This window comes from Camelus ferus, chromosome X (assembly GCF_009834535.1).
Source record: "Camelus ferus isolate YT-003-E chromosome X, BCGSAC_Cfer_1.0, whole genome shotgun sequence".
Taxonomy (NCBI): Eukaryota; Metazoa; Chordata; class Mammalia; order Artiodactyla; family Camelidae; genus Camelus; species Camelus ferus.
Genome location: NC_045732.1, coordinates 75,340,556 through 75,361,014, shown reverse-complemented (window position 1 = coordinate 75,361,014; position 20,459 = coordinate 75,340,556). Strand labels below are relative to the sequence as shown.

Genomic DNA, 20,459 nt, shown 5'->3' with positions numbered 1-20,459 from the left:
TATATTTTAGAGTAAATACCAATAACACAGACTTCTATAGCAATTATTTTCTATCATTTCATCGTTAAAATTCAGTATCTAGTTTTCCCGAGAAAAGATGGTGCTTTCCTTTATTTATTTGTCAATAATTTATCTAGAGTCATTCATACTATGTAAGTGTTCCTAGTTTGTGGGTGATTCAAAGGATAAACATAATTAGACATGCTTTCTGTCCCCTAAGATATTGTCTTTTTTTCTAACTTAGTGAATAAAATAGAATCTTGAAAATAAAATAACACGTTAGAAATCCTTTGCATCTAGCAAAATACTTCTCAAATTGATATTCTCAAATTAGAAAAGAATATAATTAGTTAGATATTTTGAGAATCACCGTGTACAAAAACTTTTATTTGTGTCTGCTTAATTTGTTTTTACTACATATGGTCAATCTAACAAAATTAGGTGGAGAAATAACATAAATAACACTTCCGAGCAATTTAGTGTTTGTAACTTTTGTAGCATGTTTCTTGGGAATTTCTATTGTCTGAGCTCGCAGAAGAGCTAGCTTAACTGATTAATGGGAAACCATAGAGATCAAAGTGACTTTAGAGGTCATTTGGAGACTCCAAACCCCCTTTAAAGCAGCAACCCTCCCTGTGACACCTCTGAAAGATGCTGATACACATCCTCCTTGATCATTGTCACTGACGAAGAGCTCACTACTTCCCACAGGCAGCTCCCTCCATTCGTATACAGCTCTTCCTTGCATTGAGCAAAATCAAGTCCTCTCTCTCTTTTTTGATCTAATAAAAAAAGTTTTGGGGGTAGTAATTAGGTTCATTCATTTATTTATTTATAATGGAGGAACTGGGAATTGAACCCAGGACCACGTACATGCTAAGCACACGCTCTACCGCTGAGATATACCCCCAACCACCGGGTCCCTGTCTCTTTTATCTCTTCTTCCTAGTGTGGCCTTCTAAAGCTATGTAGAAAAATATCATTTTCTCTATTACATACAACCCTGGAAATCTTTCTATAACCATTACACATGTGGCATATTTTCTAGGCTCTTCACTCTGATGGTTGTCCCTCACCCAGATAGTTTGTCTCATGTTAATCTTTATAAGAGATACTACATCTGAATGTGATGCTCCTCATGTGGTCCGACTAGAGGAAGAGACCTCTTTCCTTTCATATAGGCATTTTGCTTATCTTAAAGAGCCTGTGATTTTTTTAAATTAAAGTATAGTTGATATATTATGTTTTAATCATAGCATTAGCCCCAGACCACAATGAATCAGAGTTTACAAACTTCTTGTCAGAGGTTTAGTACATTGCTTGTTCCTCCTAATCAGCCTTTAGTCTCTTGGCTGCTTGAGATCTTCTAGTCCGAGGGAGCCTGGCATGTGCAAATGAAGTGAAAATTTTGTTTTGAAGCCTATTGTGTGCGTTTTTAAAAAGATCTCTTGAAACCGTTTAATGTAATTGAGGAGTATTGTGCACAAGAAACTTGCGAGGCAGAAAGCGAGTATTTCTGATACTTTTGCAAATTTCCGAGAATTTTACTTGTCAGGAATTTATCCAGATTCATTGTTGTTTTTTTTTTTTAATGCCTAAATGAATGTTACTTCCAATTACCCCTCAAAACATTTTTCCCAGAGGGAAGAGAGGCGGAAATGCAAATTTTCTACCATCCTGGGAAGTCTGGAGTTACTAAGAATTCTAAGGATTCCAGACATTCTGCTTGAAATTTAGAATATTTAGATGAGACCTCAGTAAGGCCAAGTTTGGGGGAAGGAAAAGAAAGAAGGAAGAGAGAGGCAAATATTTGTGTTAATGACTTTATTACTTGTGGTTGAAGAGTCCAGAATTATAAGCACTATGCCTCCTGATAGTTTAAATTGAAATGGCAGCCACGGTGTATTGCTTTATTTCCTCAAGGCTGAGAAACAGGTGGTATAAACGTGAGCTTCTTGGGTAATGAGTACCTGAAGAAGTTACTGAGCAATCCATTTATGAAAGAGCTCAGTTCTTCTTCAGTCACCTTGTATATTGAGTTTATGCTCACTGCCTGTCACGTGGCACACATAACTCTGCTGGGTATTCTGGGTATCAGTCTTGTACTTACTCAAAATGACTGTTCTTTATCTTCCATGCTATCTTTATTAATTAACAATTACATTGCTTAATTTATTTTACTGCTGTGAAAATTCGGAACCAACACAACCAGTTTAAATAACATTCTTGTGTACTGTACTTTCAGTACTGATTATGGATTCAATGCAATAACAGCGCAGTGGAGAAATGTATCGGCGCTAACCAAGGAGACACAAATTGGAGATAGATACCAGATTTTAAAGTCCATATTCCTATTATGGTGATCATTTTGCATTATATACAAATATTGGATCATGTTATACACCTGAAACTAATATAATGTGTGTGACTATACCCCAGTTTTAAAAAGAGTGCATATTCCATGAGATGGAAAATGATGCAATTTATGTTTCAACTTGATGGTCATCTTTTTAAACAAGAAGAACGGAGTGCCATCCTTTAAGTTGGATGGGGCTTAGGTGCTTTATAGCATACAAGTGCACGGATTTTACCTTACCAGCATCAGTAATTTGATCCCGGACTATATGATGTAATCTTAGTGAAAAATGAAATTACGTTGAGTTTCCAATTATAGTAAAATATTTTTACTGGCCTGACTTGCTATGATGAGGATATATGTTGTTTTCACCCAATTTTGCCTCTTTTATGGTGTGGAGTGTACCTAGCTCATTGGACAATACCTCCTATGATATGGTTCAATGGAGAAATGAAATAACATCCTTCCATAAGAAAAATGTAAATAAAAACAACTTTCAGAACTCTTGAATCTAGCCTATACAACAGATACTGGAAATTTTGTATGAAATTTATTTATAATTTTTAAATGTCCTCATTTAGCATAGTTAAATATAGTACAGTTTATTGAGTGCTACTGTAAAAATGCCAAGCACTTTGCAGGCTGGCTCCCAAACACTCTCTGAGGGTAACTCTTCTCCCTGTTTTACACTAAGGGCACAGTGGTTCAGAGAGGTCAATTCACTTGCTCAATGTTACACTTCAAGTAAGAAGTGAAGTGAGAATTCAAATGCAGGTCTGCTTGATTTCAGCGATCTTGCCTTCTCTAATGCCTTTTTGTTTTCACAGACTTTTGCTACTTTCATGCCATCTGATAACTAGGAAATACCATACTAGGATTAAAACAAAGAAGTATGACAGGCGAGATCAACGTTTTCGAATTGAGTGGTGGTAGAGGGAGAAGTTAGCTTTACTTTGTGGTCCTGTCAAGTGGTGGAGTTGTGGTAAAGTAGTGGGACGATTATCTTGACTTGCTGATGTGCTATTGGGATTAACCTCATTGTTTCCTGTTTCTTTGGAAGCACTACCTTCATTGGCCACCACCTTCCCCCCCACCCCCACCCCCAGTAATTAGCTGCCATTGACGCTACTGTAGCTGATGTGCTCTTTTTAGCACAGTCCTAGGGTACTACCCAGTCAGTAGGTTTAGTACTTTCTTGTGGACGAGACTCTCATTGCTTAATTGTGTGCAAGCACTCAAAAAACTCCATGTGTGAGTTTTCTATTGCTACCATAACAAATTTCTGCAAACTAATGGCTTAAAGCATCACAAATAAATTTCTTCTCATAGTATTTTAGGTCAGAGGCCTGGTATGGTTCTCACCTGGCTAAAATCAAGGTGTTGGCAGGGCTGTGCTTGCTTCTGAGGCTCTAGGGGAGAGTGCATTCCCTGCTCACTGGGATCACTGGCAGAATGCAGTTCTTTGCAGTTGGAGGACCACCCAGGTCCCCATCTTCTTGGGGGCTGTAAGCCGAGGCTGGAGCTCAGTTTCTAGAGGCTCCCTTCCTCCGTCTTCAGCGTGAGCAATAGCAAGAGTCTTTTTCACATCTCTCTGACCCACTCTCCAGCCTTCCTCTTTTGCTTTTAAGAACTCGTGTGATTAGATTGAAAGGTGCAGGGACTTGTTTGAGTTTTTTATTTAAAAGGCTTGAATACTGTGTTTTAGAACATGAAAACGTTGAGAATGAAACATTATGAGAATGCTAAGAGTGGTGAACTCATAGGAGTGTCTGTGGGCTGCTGGGCTAATCCAGTGCTTATGCTGTCACTCTGTCCTTCCTCTCTCCGCCGATTTCCCTCCCTCTTGGAAGTCTCTCACTGAAGTTATTCAAATCCCAAATGACCTTTGCTCATCTACAACTTGCCCTGTAACATCTTCTATTTTCACTTTTTGTTTTTCTGGTTTCAAAAATAGAGTGTTTTTTACTGATCAGTGAGATCAGACCATGACATCTTAAAAAGAGTATATTATCTTATTTGAGATTCTTTGACTCCAAGAGCTGGGAGGAACCCTTAAAAATCACTCTTTGTCATACTGTTGTACCTTGAAAGAGAATGTGATATTTTGATATAGGAAAAATGTAAGGCGAGTGGATGGCTGTGTCCCAGGTCTTGGTTGAGTCCCTGGGATGCGCCACGCCAAGTGAGGGTCCTTGGCTTCACTTCGCACAGGAAAGAATTCAAGAGCAAGCCACAGTTGAGTAAAGGTAGATTTATTCAGAGAGATATATACTCCATAGACAAAGTGTAGGCTGTCTCAGAAGGCCAGAGAGGCCACAAGGGGTGGGGGGTCAGTTAAAGTAAAAGTATATACACACTCCATAGAGTCTTGGAAGGCGAGGGAGCGAGAGGGCTCGAGGTATGGTGTTGCTAGTTTTTATGGGCTGGGTAATTTCATATGCTAACAAGTGGGAGGATTATTCCAACTACTTTGGGGAAGGGGCTGGGATTCCCAGGAATTGAGCCACCACCTACTTTTTGACCTTTTATGGTTAGCCTGGGAACTGTCATGGCATCTGTGGGAGTGCCATTTACCGTGTTAATATATTACAATAAGCATATAATGAAGCTCAAAGTCTACTAAAGTCACATCTCCCACCATCTTGGGCCTCAGAGTTGAATTTTCCACCTTCTTGGTGTTAACTGCTGTGTCATTCCTTGAATGTCTGTGCCTTGCCCCCTTCCTTCCTGTATCAGTTTAAGTCTGGTCACTTTCCTTCACCTGTGTACATTTGTATTTGATGGTTGAACCCAATCTTTTTTTTTTTTCCTTCTTTTTTTTTAACAGGAGGTACTGGGGATTGAACCCAGGACCTCATGCGTGCTAATAAGCTATGCAGTCTACCACTGAGCTATACCCACTCCCCTAACCCAGTCTTAATTTATATTTCCTTTTTATTATTTTATCCCATTTCATCAATTGTATTACAAATCAATGTCAAAAACCAGCTTACTATAAAAACCTCAACTAGATTTCTCTTTATAGACGTAATTATACCAGATTTTTTCTTGTCCTACACTGAACTGTGTTCCTAATTAACACACAGTTTGACCTAGCTTTAGTTTCTGTGAACCTACAAAATATTTGAAATAGAATTTTGAAAAGTATATGGATGTTCTAGGTTGTAAATAGATTATCCAGTAGATAATCCCTCAGTGTCACCAAATTAAAGTGATTTTCATTCACTATGAGCACTTTCCTATAAAGGGTGTGTATATGTAATTATTTCTGAATGATTCACAGCTAAACGAAAGTTCATGGAACTGGAACCAAAATTTTCTCATCTTAAATAGACTGATGACCTGGCTCATTAGCATATTTTCATAGACACATTGCTGAAATATGTAAATAGATGTAATTAGAGACTCTTTTTTTTTTTTTCTTCAAATGATGTAATACACCACCTCATCATCATGAGATTTGGCTTTCTTTCATATAATTGCAGATTGTATTTTTAAACCCCAGTACCTCTATTTAAATAAATAAATAAAACCTGATTACTTCCCCCTCCTCAAAAAAATGAATTAAAAAAATTTTTTTAATCTTAAATAATAGTAAGGAAAGTTGATGTTATTATTTTTTTATTTGGTGCTTATTGCTAAATATGAATTGACACACTTCCGTACAAGGAAGCAAAGCTTGCAATTAGTTACTGTGGTTTATATAAATTATGCAACATGGCACTTGTTAGTAGATAATGTTGAGAATGTATTATTATTTTTATACCATTTGGTAAATAATTATTTCTTTTACTTTGATCCTTTTGCAAGCAAGTATCCTGCCTGCTCTTTGTTTCCCTCCCTCCTAGTGCAGTGCCTGGCACATAATAGGTGCTCACATGTTGAGACCATAAGAGAAGTCAGAGTAGTTTTTAGGTCTGTAGCTTTGTGCAAATTACTTCACTTAAAGAGTGTTACATTTCTTCGTTTGGTCTATGGAGGAATCTAATGTATCATAGTCTTGTTAGAGAGTAAGTTATGGCTATCTTTCCTATGAAAAGAACTAATGCAAAATTCTGATTCTGTTCCTTGCTTGTTGATAAATACCATGATGCTGGCACAGACTGAAAGTAATTTTAGTAGAAGCAATTTACCAATGACCAGAATACTTTAGTCATGGCTCATCAAATTGTAATTTGATAAAGAAAATAAGATTATAATCTCTTCCAAGACAGCAACTACCCTTGAAGTTAAGAGTTATTTGACTTATTTTCACATGTCCTTTACCACAGTGGGGAAAACTATTTTAGACAAGTTTATATTTTAAAGCTAGCATGGTTGCACTTAAACGTGTTCTCTATGTATAGTTTGAAAAAAGGAATGACTGACAAGGAAAAAAAGGAAATCTGACTATGGTTTAGGAGAAATAAATTTAAAATTAATACTCAAAAAATCACCCACATTTGCTTATGTTCTGAATTGTTTTATACTTAAAAGACCTAAACCTAATTGCAAAGGTTTAACAGATACTGAATTTAAGTTTTCCTTCTATCAGAAATATTTTAAGTAAATGCTCTCCCACATTACTTGGTTAACAACAGAAAAAAAAGGCATCTCTGTTACTATGTGTGAAAACAACATATTCTAAAGCAAAACAATGGATAGTTTGTGAATAAATTTGGATGTTTATTTTCAAATCATTAAATATATATTTATTTTGAATTTTTTGCCAGAATGTGCGATTAGTTAAGGAAGGCTAGTCCAGGAAGCCTTGAATCTAAGATTTAGGTTTTGTTCAGCAAGCAATGAGGAGTCATTGAATACTTTTGAACAAGGAAGTGACTTTCAGGCTATAAATACAGTCACAGTATGCGAAGAAGCTATACTATAACAAATATGTAATATATGTTAATAACCCACCCAAGTAAGAAGTCATAGGTAGTGGAAGTGTGTTAGGGGCAATGAGAGTGGAGAGGCGATGAAAGATAAGTGCATACTAGAGATATTTAGTGGTACTTTGTCAGTTGCCTGGGCACAGGAGATGGGGAGGAACCAAGAGTCAAAGATGACTGAAATATTTTGATGATAACAATTTTCTTTTAGCATCCAGAATATCCTATCATGTCTCTCTTGAATGCATGGCATCTACATACATGTGAGATTCCTGAACTTCCTTCTGACTGACCAAGCTTCCAGGAATGATTATTAAGTTAAATTCATTTCCATGAGAGTACCTTTCAATAAATCAATTTTCTCAGGAAAGCATGATCTATAAAAAATTTGGATTCTTGAGATTTAAAAATGACTTATTGCTTCAAGAAAGAGCTGTTGTAGGTAAGGGGAGTTGAGGGGAGTAGCACTTGGACTAGCGATTTCCAACTAGCTGGGCAAACTTTTGATACCTTGTCCCTGCTGTCTCATCTACTTGGTGACTCTTCTCTGTCTCCTTCTCGCCTGCACTGTGAGAGTCAGAAATGATCAGTTGGGGTATGAAATACTGTGTTAAAGGACTGTATGGACGGAAGGAAAGGGATGCTTCTCTCTGGCTTACTACCCATCTGTCCTCTTTGTCTCAAACAGATCGAGGCAGTACTTCATACTACTTCATAATTCATAGATAGCTTCTACAAAACACACACGCAGTCTGAAAATGCTCCAGTTTGCTTTAAAATTTCTTCTTAAATGACTGGAAAATGTGAATGCTTGATGCCTACAGTCATATTGTTTAAATGATATGGTCTACCTCAACTCTTTTTTAAGTTCCATCCAAGAGCACAAACTCTCTTTTCGTCAGAGGCCATAATGTTCCTAAAAAGAAATACCTTGCCCTCAAAGTGGCAAACTCCCCAATGAATTATAATTTGCATCTACTCCTTCAAAAAAGATAAATAACCAGTCTGCCTTCCAGGAAACTTACCAATTTTATTAAGAATATTTAATATTCAAGGTAAACAAATACAGTCATGGTACATGAATACTTTGCCCAAAGGACTCCTTCCTGTGTTACTGTGCTATGGACAAAATCTTATCAAGTTATTTTGTAGAGCAATTTTTGTTACATTAGCAGAGCTGTCTGTAGCTCAGTCATGAAATGCATTGTGACATGGAACTGAACATTGTAGTGATCTTAATGAAAATAGTTTTCTAGGACTGTAGTAAAATGGAGACTCCTGATGGTATTTTAGAGAAAAAATCACAAGCCATTTCTGCATTTCTACTCTGAGAATATGTTGCTTGAATGGGTAGATAGGTGAGTGGGCTGTAAGTGACCGTGAAGATTTTTTTCATCTCCTAACAACCTGAGAACTTAAGGTCAGAAATGATTATGTTTCTTTACAGTAAGCATTGTACAAGAGGGATAACTTCAAGTCTTATAGCAAAGTTTTATTTAAAAAAAAAAAAAACCTTAATGGTGAGGCAGATGGGTACAGAATGGAAAATAATTTTAATATGAAACATTATACTGGAATTAGACTCTGCTTCTCTAAGCTTCATATCTGAGACAAACTTGAGAGAACTATCCTTAGTGTGATTCCCAGACTCTTTGAGTCTTCTGATTTTTCTCTTTGTATTACTTTCCCTTGTCTTAAAAATATTGGCTGTCATATTAAAACATTGGTTTGATTAAATCATATTAAACACGGCTTTTGATTTGATGTATTCATTGAAATAATTAGAGATGCCTCTAGGTCATTGCAAAATCAAGGTTGAGATTTGTTGCATTTATTACAGGCTTTGAAGGCAGAATCAGTGGGACTCGTAGAGCTGCCAATTATAATTCTTAAAACATGGAGTGCAATTGGCTATAACTTTTAAGTTTGAAAGTCTTACTCTTTGTTTTTTATCATATTTCCTTTTAAAAGAGAAATAAACATTCCCTTAAGACCTGGTCATGAATTATTGACTTTGTGAAGTTGAATATAACGAGGAAATTCAGCAAAGACAGAAAAGGATTGGATTTGTTACCATTTGATTAATGATTCTCCTAGTCCCAAAGAGATTTGTCTCAGTGATTTCTAATTGGTTTTGAGTTTGTGGAATCTGCCTTTATAATAAAGTCTAAAATTGGATAACTTGGATGTTTGAATATTTAATAAACTGAAATTTTAGGCAGGTGAAATGCACCATAGGTCAGTCATCACATTTCAAAGTTGGTAAGCTACAGATAATAGGAATAAAATGACAACTTGATTCACAAATCCTCTGGGAGCAAAAACCTACTTGATAGAAAGTTGGCCTGGGTGTTGGAGCTCCCATTCCACTTTTTCCATTTGGCGATTGAAGAAAGAGAAGGCAGGCTCCCTGCCTTGGATATGGCTAGACTTCTCAGTGGCGGGGCTGGGGCTGGCTGTAGAGGGAGAATCAGCCTTCCAGAGGGCTAATGCTTTTCCAGAGGATTATAACTATTTCCTCTGTGCACTGGCAAGGGGACTGTTGGCAGTCATGGGAGCCCACATGTCCACATTGCTGTCTCCCTGCCACCACTACGCTTATGTACTCCCTCACTTTATATGGCTTCTTAAAGCAAGGGAGCTTCGACTTCGACTTAGCTTTTTTATATAGTAGGTAGGAAACCAGTGTTTAAAATTCATTTTTTTTAACTGAAGTGGAGTTAATTTACAATGTTATATTAGTTTCAGGTAGCATTCATTCTTTTGCTTACTCTTTTATTTCTACTTTAGGTATCTATCTATGTACTATCTATCTATATTACGTCAAAATATAATGAGAAAAAAAATATAATGAGAAACTTGAAGAATAGAAATAATATATAAACCAAGCTTCCAAACAGAAAAATTTCCTGGTCTAGATGCCTGAAACTTGATGTAATATAATTGGCATGTGGATTTTAAAAGATGAAGAAAGACGAAAGTTTTGAAATATGGTAGCTAGAGGGAGCAAACAGTAATTGTCAGGTGTTTCAGGGGCAGGATTGAGATGTTCAGGGCAACTGTTTTGTGGTTTGATAATGAACTCTCATCCCATGAGAGTTACCTACTGAAGTATCATTTGTCATTCCATGTGTTTAGCACAGTTCCCTCATCTGTGCCATGGTGCTATTTCTGTGATTGTGATGGGTGGCTTTGGAATTCAGAATCTGTTCTTTTAAATGTTGAGATCAGTAATATAAAGTTCTCCCTAAACTTGATCTGAGTATATCCTAGGATATGCTGCCTCCTTAGCCCATGTGTGTTGGGAGAATGGCATGAGAGATTTTGAGCATTGATATTGTCATTATGGAAGGAGTGGTAAAAATGGGTCATTTTAGACTGAACTAATTCAACCAACCAGTTGCTTCCCTATAACAAAATGTGTCTCTCTGAGATCCTCCTTGTGTTTATAAATTAAGCATTGAAATATCAGTTGCTTTATGGCCTCTCCTCTCTGCTATTGTTTTTTTGGGGGCTTGACATCAGGGGAACAACGTGGGCTCTGAAATCAGACTCAGGTTCCAATTGTAGTTACCAGACTCATGGTGAGGACTTCAACTCTCTGAGCTTCAGTCTCCTGTCTTGAAAATGGGATTGCGCTGAGGATTAAGAACATGTCTGGCACAGTGCGTAGTACATAGCAGGTGCTGGGCAAACCATCTTATTCCTATGTTAAAACTGACATCAGCTATTTATTAATGTGGTTTTATTTTAAATGTGACAGACATATGCAAATAAAGAAGCTTCTTTACTTTGGAAAATCATTTTCCAGTCTGATCCTATCACCTTGAACTTTTTTTCTCTTTTGTGGACTCTGGTATGGCTGCAGCAGGAAAGAAAGCTTTGGAAAGATTAGCAGCTCTTTTATATCATCTGTGCAAAAGATTTCCATTAACAAATTTATTGCAAGTTGACAGTAATGTACTTATATGTATGTCATTAAAAATACAAATAACTAACCAAAGCTTTAGCTTTCTTGACTCCTTTCAGGCAAACACCTTATTAAGGAGGTATGTTCTCTATAGTTTCTTAAACAGTGATTACGCCTTATTAAGAGAAGTTGCTATCATATTTATAATTTCCTTGTGGAATGATACTGTAAATGACATTTTAGTTGGGACATCAGTATTTTAGGTTTTAAGGAAATATCAGGCTTATTTTATATATATCAACTTACTTCATGAATTGGAAAATTTCTTTCTTATTTTTAAGAACACTTTCCCTCTTTTTTTTTCTTAATGGAAGTTGAGGGGGAGAGAGAGAGAGCATATGTGTATATGTGTGATTCAGTTTTTGATGGAAGAGGTGAAGGAAAGTTGATTCTAAATTTTGAGGTAGGAAGGTTATTAGCATCTTCAGAATTCAATGCAGAATGCATACTTTGAATCTATAGAAAAATCAGTGGGAAATGACTTCTACCATCTTAAGTTTTGAATTTATTTCTCATGGGGGAGGGAAATACCTTGACAGATTTAGCACTCATATTCAAATGAGTCCGAGAACAGGTGGCTAAATTTTTCCCCCACCTGCCAACGCAACTTTATCGCGAGAAATGTTTCATTTAGCAAATGCTGCTGCTAGCCGACACGTCTTGTCTCTGTTTCCGAGCAGAAAAACAAATGGCGGGGGAGTTCTTCTTTGAAGAAAGCCTTTTTCTTGATTTTCTTTTTAAATTGTGAGTGTGAGAAATGTGTATTTTATTTTTCTGGGGGCTGGGTGGTGGAAAACATAAGTCAGTGCCTTGATTAACTAACTTGATTTGTTGTGTTGCAATACCATTCATGGCTTTTCTTTTTGTTTTTCTTCTTGTTTTGTTTTGTTATTGTGGCTGTTCTTGCACACTAACCCACTGGCACTGACTTCCAGTTATAATACTATTTTACTCTGGGAAATTGCAGTATTTGAATAATACTTTTGACACTAACTCAGAAACCCCGGCTCTTTTGTTATCATGGAATTACATTACTAGCATTGCATACATTGCTAGGTTTAACCACTTGGTGATGTAGCAGTCACAAGCAAGATGAAGTGCTATGAAACTGACCCAGAACTAAAGAGAGAAAAGTTAAGGGCTTTGTTATACTTTTTACCTTTCTGCTTTTTCTCTGATTCATTTATTTTTTTCCCTCAGAAATTAAAAACAATACAGGAAAGTAAAGGGACTAGTTTGACAAGTGTTCTGATAGTCTTGGGCAATACGTGTTTTCGGCAAGTACATATATCTTACTAGCATGCTTTATGCGTAGCGCTGTAAATGTGCTGTGCGAGCAAGAAGTGAACGTGCCGGGGCCTGGGTTGGCACATACGTGTAAGAAACACCTACCGAGAAGTCAAGTGTTTAATATGTTTTCATGCTAATAATTGCCAAAAGCACGAAAATGTCCCCTTTCCCTTGACAAGGATGTTTGACCTCACTGGCTTTCTGTATAACGTGAACCAGCGCTGGCAGTGATAGAAACCAAGAAATTGAGATACATATTTTATCACTTATCAAGTCAATACCTTATTTTTTAAACAGGGAAGTACTCATTTCGGTGGGTTTTGGGGAAATGTTTTTTGGTATGGAGACTGATGAGTGTTTTAAGACTGTTGGAGGCTTTGGAGCCAAGTGATGCAGTTGTGGGATACTTTTCCCCATATATCACACCAACAAACCTGATTGCTACAGTGAGTTCTGAGACACTGTTCTTTATAGAATGTCTACCAAACTATTACCTCTTCAGAACGATTCATTGTAGAAAACGTATTTGAACCAGACTGACAGAGCACTCGTGCTGCAGCCCACCTACCAGTAATACACAGTCCTTTCTTGTCATGGTGTTCAGTAGAAAAAGAATTTGTACATTTTATGATTTTAAATTTTTCATTAAAAAATCCGTCAGGTGAACAGTACCATGCAGGTGGCAGGGGCTTAATACATGTTTGCACTAGCAATTTTGAGAATCTATCTTCCATGCTGCTCTTTGATAAATTTACAGGTTTGCTTTAATTTGCATATTCTGGAATACTAATGAGGTTGAACATTTTTCTGTTAACCATTTGTACGAAACCATTTGTTTATGAATTGTGTGCTTATATCATTTACACCTGTTTCCCATCTTTTAAAATATGGAAGGCTTTGAGGCAACATTACAATGTTAGCATCACCCTGTTAAAAGTATGACAATTGCTTAGACTTTCTGTTTCCTTTGTCTTCAAATAGCAGTGCAGAGAAATGTCCTGTTCCCTGTATGTTTGATTTGACCACCTTTGCAGTGCTTCCAGTAAAACGATCAGAAAATGCCTCTATCTCTACCTAATGCTCTTTGAAAATGTAATTGTTCTCTTTGAGCAAGTATGGTTGACTGATTCATGGACACTTTGTGAAAGATTGCTTTTGTGCTCTGTGGTTGGTCATTGTTTAGAAAATAAGATGTGTCCAGCGGTAGCAGGGTGGGCAGGAGTGCTGTGGTAGCAATATACAGACATTGTAAGAAAAAGATTCCGTTTTTAGAAAGAAAACTGATGAACACAGTCTCTCTCATGAATAATGTCACAGGATTAATGAAACAGGGCTATTTGGGCAGGATTTGCTTGATTCTACGTTAGCATGTAGAAGTGACTCCAAATTTTTTTTTTCTCCTCAAATAATAATGATTTTCAGCAGAATTAGGAAATTATTCTTATCACGTGAGTTTACATAGGACAAAAGCTCTTCTGCATATTTGTCTTATAAACTGCAAAGCTGTTATCTATTTATCTCCTATAAACAGTTGATTTTTCAAACTGATGGACTGGAGGAGGTGTTCTATTATTAGGTAGTCCTGGAGGAGTTAGTGGTAATTGATAATCCTATTGTGTTTCTGACTGCCTGCATTACTCATGGAGTCCACCCCCAGACTGGGAAGTTATCTAAACACGAGATTTCTTTAGAAAAATTGTCCTGAGGAGGTTAATCCCTCTATATCAGGGTTTCTCAACCTTGGCGTTTTTGAAATTTTTGCCTGAGTACACCTTTAAAGTGGAGAACTTTCCTGTGCATTGTAGGATGTTTAAAAGCATCCCTCTAAGATGACAGTAGCAACCCTGCTCCCCCACCACATTGCGACCATGTAAAATGTCTCCAGACATTGCCAAACATGGCGAGGGGAGGAGGGGACAAAATCCCCCTGGTCCCCCCCCACAACTCAGAACCACTTATATTACTTCTAACCATATGACTTGGAAAAAAAAAAGATTAAAAATATTTATTTGTTCTTGAAATTACTCAGATAATCATTCCTTTAAGGACAGTTTGATGTAATTGTGGCTTGGGATTTGCAGAGAGGTTTCACCTCCTTCCAATGCTCTTCACGTCCAGTCAATAAAATTAGTGAAAAGGAGATAGAAGGGAATATTGAATCTGCTGAGAAGGTGGACATGGCATGTGCTGTTACTGAGGCAGAAATAATAGGGAGTGTTCTGAATGTTAAAAAGTCAGAAGATGTTGATAAAAAGTCATGAAGATGATGATTTTAGTGAAGGCTTCTTTAGCCTTGGAAGTAATTAGTTAGAAAGCCAGACATATTATCTTGCCAAGAAAGGGCTGCATTTTCACATTGTGCTCTTCAGTTTTTAAGAGCAAGAGACAAATGACATGTAAACAAGTTGTTATCTGCAGTTTGTTTGAAAAAAAAGCAATTTCCAGATATGTCATAGGGGCAATGTGATTTCAGCTTTACTCCTGTCTCTTTTACATCTGTGGTTCTATAAAAATGTTAATTGATGATCATTTAAAGCACTGCATGATAAAGAAATGTCTTTGGAATGATCCACAGAAATGAGATTCTGTATTCATTCAGATGACATATATCAAACCTCTCATGTTCCAGGTTCTGTGTAGGGAATACAGAAACTAATAAAACTTTCTGCTTGAATGTCCCATTAAAATAATTCTAAATGAATGGAAATTTTCTGATTAGGGATACCAGTCACCATCAATCTATTTCCTACTTTTCCAATTGATTCTGTAATTTTAAATGTCTGTCTGCAAAAGCTGCCTAAAAGTATGCATGAGTGTATGTATGTTATATATCATATATATAATTTAATTCTTTTTAAAAGCTATTTCTGAAACTAGTGAAAAGCTATATTCATTTTCTTTTATGCTTGTTAAAATCTTACTTAAATTATTCTCTTCTTTATTAAATATCCATAAGGGTTGAATAAAACATGGCTATATATTATTAATTCATCTTTTGGTTATACTATGGCTCTAATATTGTTAAGAAGAATTGATGTCACCCTTAAGGCCAGGAGTTTTGCTAATGACTGCAAGATTTAAATCCATTTGGTTGGTGTTGGAATTCAAAAAGCAGGACTTTTATTAAAAGTATGGTCTAGTCTTAAAACTTTTTTTCCTGTTAAAACTGATCAACTTAGATTGTAGGAATGGTGGGGGGAAAGGTGAAATCTTTAAGATATTGGATAGACTCAAGTTCTTAAACAAATCATTCAACATTCAGGAAGTTACAAATAAATAGGAAAAAGAAAGAATTCTAACACTTGAAAATGCATTTTCCTTCCTGATGTCCATTTTAGCGGTCTGCATCATGAGCGTACAAACCCGTTCAGAACCATGGCCTCCCTGCTCTTAGGCAGGTGATTCAGAAATAATTTTAGTAGTGTATACCTAAGGAAACACAAGTCTGCCTAGTCTAAGGAATGATGAAAGTTTGTGCCATGGTGGTCAATTTTTAATGTAACCTGAGGCCTTTTATCTATTAAATGTTTCGCCATATTCTCTGTGAATCCAACTGACCTGTTGACCACAAGTTCTCAAATGCTTTTTATGGTCCCTGAAAAATTGCTAATGTGATATATGCATGGGCAGAGCTTGTGTTAATTATTTTTATTATATGTTTGTTTGAAAAGATGGAAAGGCCACCACCCTGTGACTATTCAGCTAAATAATCCCAAACCGCTAAGTGAGAGTTACTGCTAGAAAAAGAAGTTATTTCATGTGTAACATTTTTTGTTCAGTTGAGGTTGATTAGAAGAACTATAATGACACAAGAGGTAGTAACGTGTTCGTATATCACAGTTAACCTCTGGTGTTTATTAATGGGCTCTTTGGAGTTTGGAAGCCAACTAGACTTAGATTCAAATCCTGCCTAATCATTTTAATAACTCTGTGACATTAGGTAAGGAATGTTTAACTCTTCTGTAGCCCATTTTCTCTACCCTTAATAAAAAGGAGATAATAGTAGTACCTGTTGCAATGGATTATTTTAAGGGTTATATGAGATCTTGGGTCTACATTTCTGGGCAAGTACCTGATATTAAGTGACTGTTCCATAAATGATAGATATTACTTCTATCTTTCTAAAAGTAAGTATTCCAAATTACTTTTAACTGTGAATAACACAATTTGATGATATTGCTGCCTGAACAACACAATACCAAAGCAATTAGTCTGGCACTAAAAAAAAACCAAACCCTTTGTGATTATAGTTTTGAGCCAGCTTTTAGGTTGATTTCTCAGTTCTCATTTATCTATTCTGACCTTGGAAAGCTTTTTACACATACAGATCTATTTCTTCTATGATGTGGACTGGTATGAACCTACAATACAGTGAAACGAAACTCAGTAGGTTCCATAGTCAGATGATTGACACATAATCAGATGAGAGACTATAATAATTTCATTATTGTGAATTATATGACAAGTTTTAATTTGCCTTCTTTTCTGATTTAAAAAACTTTTCAGATCTCTAGTGGAAGAGGAAGACCAGCACATGAAATTGTCCCTTGGAAGCAGCGAAATGGGCCTCTCATCCCATTTGCAGTCTTCCAAGGCAGGAACCACACGCATCTTTACCAGCAATACCCACAGTTCTGTGGTGTTACAGGTAATCCCAGCCAGCCATTTTGCATTACTTACGTACCTTTAAAAACCACCCAGGGTTTTTGTGGTGTGGAATCTTGATAGTGTCAGGCTTGTGCCTGTGTGTGGACAGGGAGTGTATGGGAACTCTGTGTACTTTCCACTCAACTTTGCTGTGAACCTAAAACTGCTCTAGCAATGGAATGCTACTCAGTCATAAAAAAGAAAGGAATAATGCCATTTGCAGCAACATGGATGGACCTAGAGATTATGATACTAAGTGAAGTAAGTCAGACAGAGAAAGACAAATATCGTAGGATACCACTTATGTGTAGAATCTAAAAAAAATGACACAAATGAACTTATTAACAAAACAGAAACAGGCTTACAGACATAGAAAACAAACTTATGGTTACCAGGGGGAAAGGGGCAGGGAGTGATAAATTGAGAGTTTAGGATTTGCAGATACTAACTACTGTATATAAAGTACTATATATAAAATAGATAAACAACCAAGTCCTACTATTAGCACAGGGAACTATATTCAATATCTTGTAATAACCTGTAAGATAAAGAATATGAAAAAGAATATATTTGTATGTATAATGGAATCATAAAGCTGTATACCAGAAACTAACACAACGTTGTAAATCAGCTATACTTCAATTTAAAAAAAGGAAAAAAGGAAAAAAACTGCTCTAAAAAATAAAGTTTATTAATTAAAAAAAAAGCGAACAAATAGAGGCGAAACCTTAAGGGAGGAAACTGCACACCTTCTTAATGTTAAAAAAAAATCTTCTGAATTCCCTCTTTGTTTTGTTTGTGTAAGGGAGGTCTTGCTATCTTGCCCCTTTCTTACAGAATGTTGTAACTGGCAACACTGACTTTTCATTACATCTCAGCCAATGTAAATATCAAAAAACTAGTCCCCACACTCTATTTTCTAGTTCCTCACTTGCAACCTGTTTTACTGTCACCTTTATCATAGTTCTAAAGATCGTATTTATTTGGTGTCTCAACTCACATTGGCAGTAGTAGGTGTGGGAGTCGGGGTGAGGACTGCTGGACACAGACGCACTGATAAATGTAAGAAGTGATAACTGACATCAAAGGAGAGGACAGGAAAACAATAGAAAGCCAAAAGAACACAAAAAGCTGCAATGTGGAGCTATTTAACTTAGGGAGAAGCCGTCCAAGTGCTTCTGACTGTTGTGGATACTCCCTGACCTCTGTGGGTGTTGCTGAATTAGAGAACAATATAACACCGGATGCCCATAAATTTCTTCTAGACATAAGTAAATTATATCAGTCTTCTCGGCTTAGTAAGATAAGGAAAGTAAATCCTTCTAAATGTATTTTTAAAAGAAATCTCCCCAGATGAATTTCATGTATATTTGTGCTCAAGCACCATTATAGGGAAGCAGTATATAGTGCACCGTGTAGTGTAGTAAAGCCTAGGGAGAGAGAGGCTTGTACACGCTGTGTGGCCTTGCTGTGTCATGTGATTTCCCTGGGATTCGTTTTTCTTATCTCCATAATGTGGCTCTTGAGTAGGAGACCTCGACATTTTCTTCTTGTTCCCATCTGTGATTCAGGGAGATCTCATTTTTCCAACGCTTCAGTTTCTACCGGGAGCTGAGGGCTACAGTTTGTTGTCCCATGGGTATCCTCCGCAGAAATGTGAGGATCAGGAAGGAAAAGCTTCCCATCCCCTGTTATCTTAGTTCTGCGGAAATGGTTTAATTGTTGGTTGTTGGTTTTTTAAGGTTAGGAGAGGAAGAGAATGAGGGGTCAAACAGCTAGGAAAAGCTAACTGAGAGGAAGAGGAAGAGGTTTTTTGTTATATTCAAGTACTCCTAAAGAAAAACAGAGAAAGGTTTTTTGTCATGCTCAAGTACTTTCCCTAAAGAAACATAGAGACGCACCGCTCCGCTATACTGCTCTGTCCACAACCAGAGCCAGGTGTTAAAGCCAGTGTTTGTGGTCCTACTAATTTTTAAAATTTACTTAAAACTAAATAATGAAAGCCACTGCAGTGTAGTCAAAGAGATTTAGAACAGCAATTTTTATTGCATCTCAGAATCCTAAGGAGGAGGACTTGTTGAAACAGTGAGCACCAGGATCCACCCATTCTTTTCTGTATGAAAAATTCTGGGGGTGGGGCCCAGAAGTATGCACTTTTAACAAGTTTCCAGGCGATGTTGCATGTCCAGGGAACGTACTTATAGAGGCACTGTCCTGAAAGGCAGGGTCCTTCTTCCACTGAGAGATGGCCTCTCCCTTCCTCCCTATATATCATGTGGAGATTACAAGTTACTGTTACAATGGGGAAACACTGGAAGTAGCTTAAATATCCATCAGTAGGGAAATGGTTACTTAAGTGATGTTGCATTGAAACTGTGTCACATTTCACAGTCACTAAAAAGAGTGAACTAGATCTGTGTGTACTGAATGGAAAGAAAAAATTAAATGAAAAGATAATAGGACAAAGTGGCATCTCCACACAATGAAATATTACTCAGCTATATTAACGGATGAAGTACTGATACATGCTAGAACGTGGATGAACCTGGAAAGCATATGCTAAGTGAAAGAAGCCAGTCACAAAGAGCACATTTTACATGAGTCCATCCATATGAAATGTCCAGAATAGGGAAATCTATAGAGACAGAATTTAGACCAGTGATTGCTCAGGGTTGGAGAAGATGAGAGGATATAAGGATGATAGCTAAAGGGTCTGGGGTTTCTTTTTGAGGTTATGAAAATATCCTAAAATTGACTGTGGAGATGGTTGTACATTATATCTGTGAATATGCTAACAACCACTAAACTGTACACTTTAAATGAGTGAATTGAATGGTATGTTAGTTATATCTCAATAAAGCTGTTTTTAAAAAGTAATAGGGAAATATATATTGCATAATCCCACGTATTTGTAGAAGAAATATACAACATGTATACATATATATGAATGTAAACGCATAGCAGAAGGTCTAGAGACATTAGGGAGACTGATGAATGATGGAGATACTTTTGTGTACAAGCTGTATAATCAAAAAATATAATGGAGTAAGAGTTTGGGGTTAACAGAGACACACTACTATATATGAAATAGATAAACAGGACCTACTGTGTAGACTAGAGAACTATATTCAATATCTTGTAATAACCTATAATGGAAAAGAATCTGGGAAAGAATATACATATATATATGTAACTGAATCACTTTGCTGTACACCTGAAACTAACTCAGCATCAGAAATCAACTCTACATCAATTTTAAAAAGTAATTACTCTTATATGTGAATGTCATCATTGAAAACAGGTACCACAAAAGGAGACCCTTAGC

At 36.7% G+C, this 20,459-nt stretch overlaps 1 protein-coding gene and 1 long non-coding RNA gene across 13 annotated transcripts in view; one reads left to right on the top strand and one right to left on the bottom strand.

Moving 5' to 3' along the window:
* The window catches only part of KLHL13 (kelch like family member 13), a 156,645-nt gene that overhangs the window by 103,969 nt on the left and 32,217 nt on the right, over positions 1–20,459 (top strand). For all 12 annotated transcript variants that reach the window (XM_032475576.1, XM_032475587.1, XM_032475583.1 and 9 more), the window contains one exon: positions 16,994–17,135. In XM_032475576.1, coding sequence (XP_032331467.1) covers positions 17,022–17,135 — 114 coding nt within the window. In that variant the 5' untranslated portion in view covers positions 16,994–17,021. The remainder of the gene's footprint in view (positions 1–16,993; positions 17,136–20,459) is intronic.
* On the bottom strand, positions 885–20,433 carry LOC116662167. Its single transcript, XR_004318159.1, has 3 exons — positions 20,349–20,433; positions 3,942–3,945; positions 885–895 (listed from the first exon to the last, which is right to left on the bottom strand). It is a non-coding gene; the product is annotated as an uncharacterized LOC116662167 (long non-coding RNA).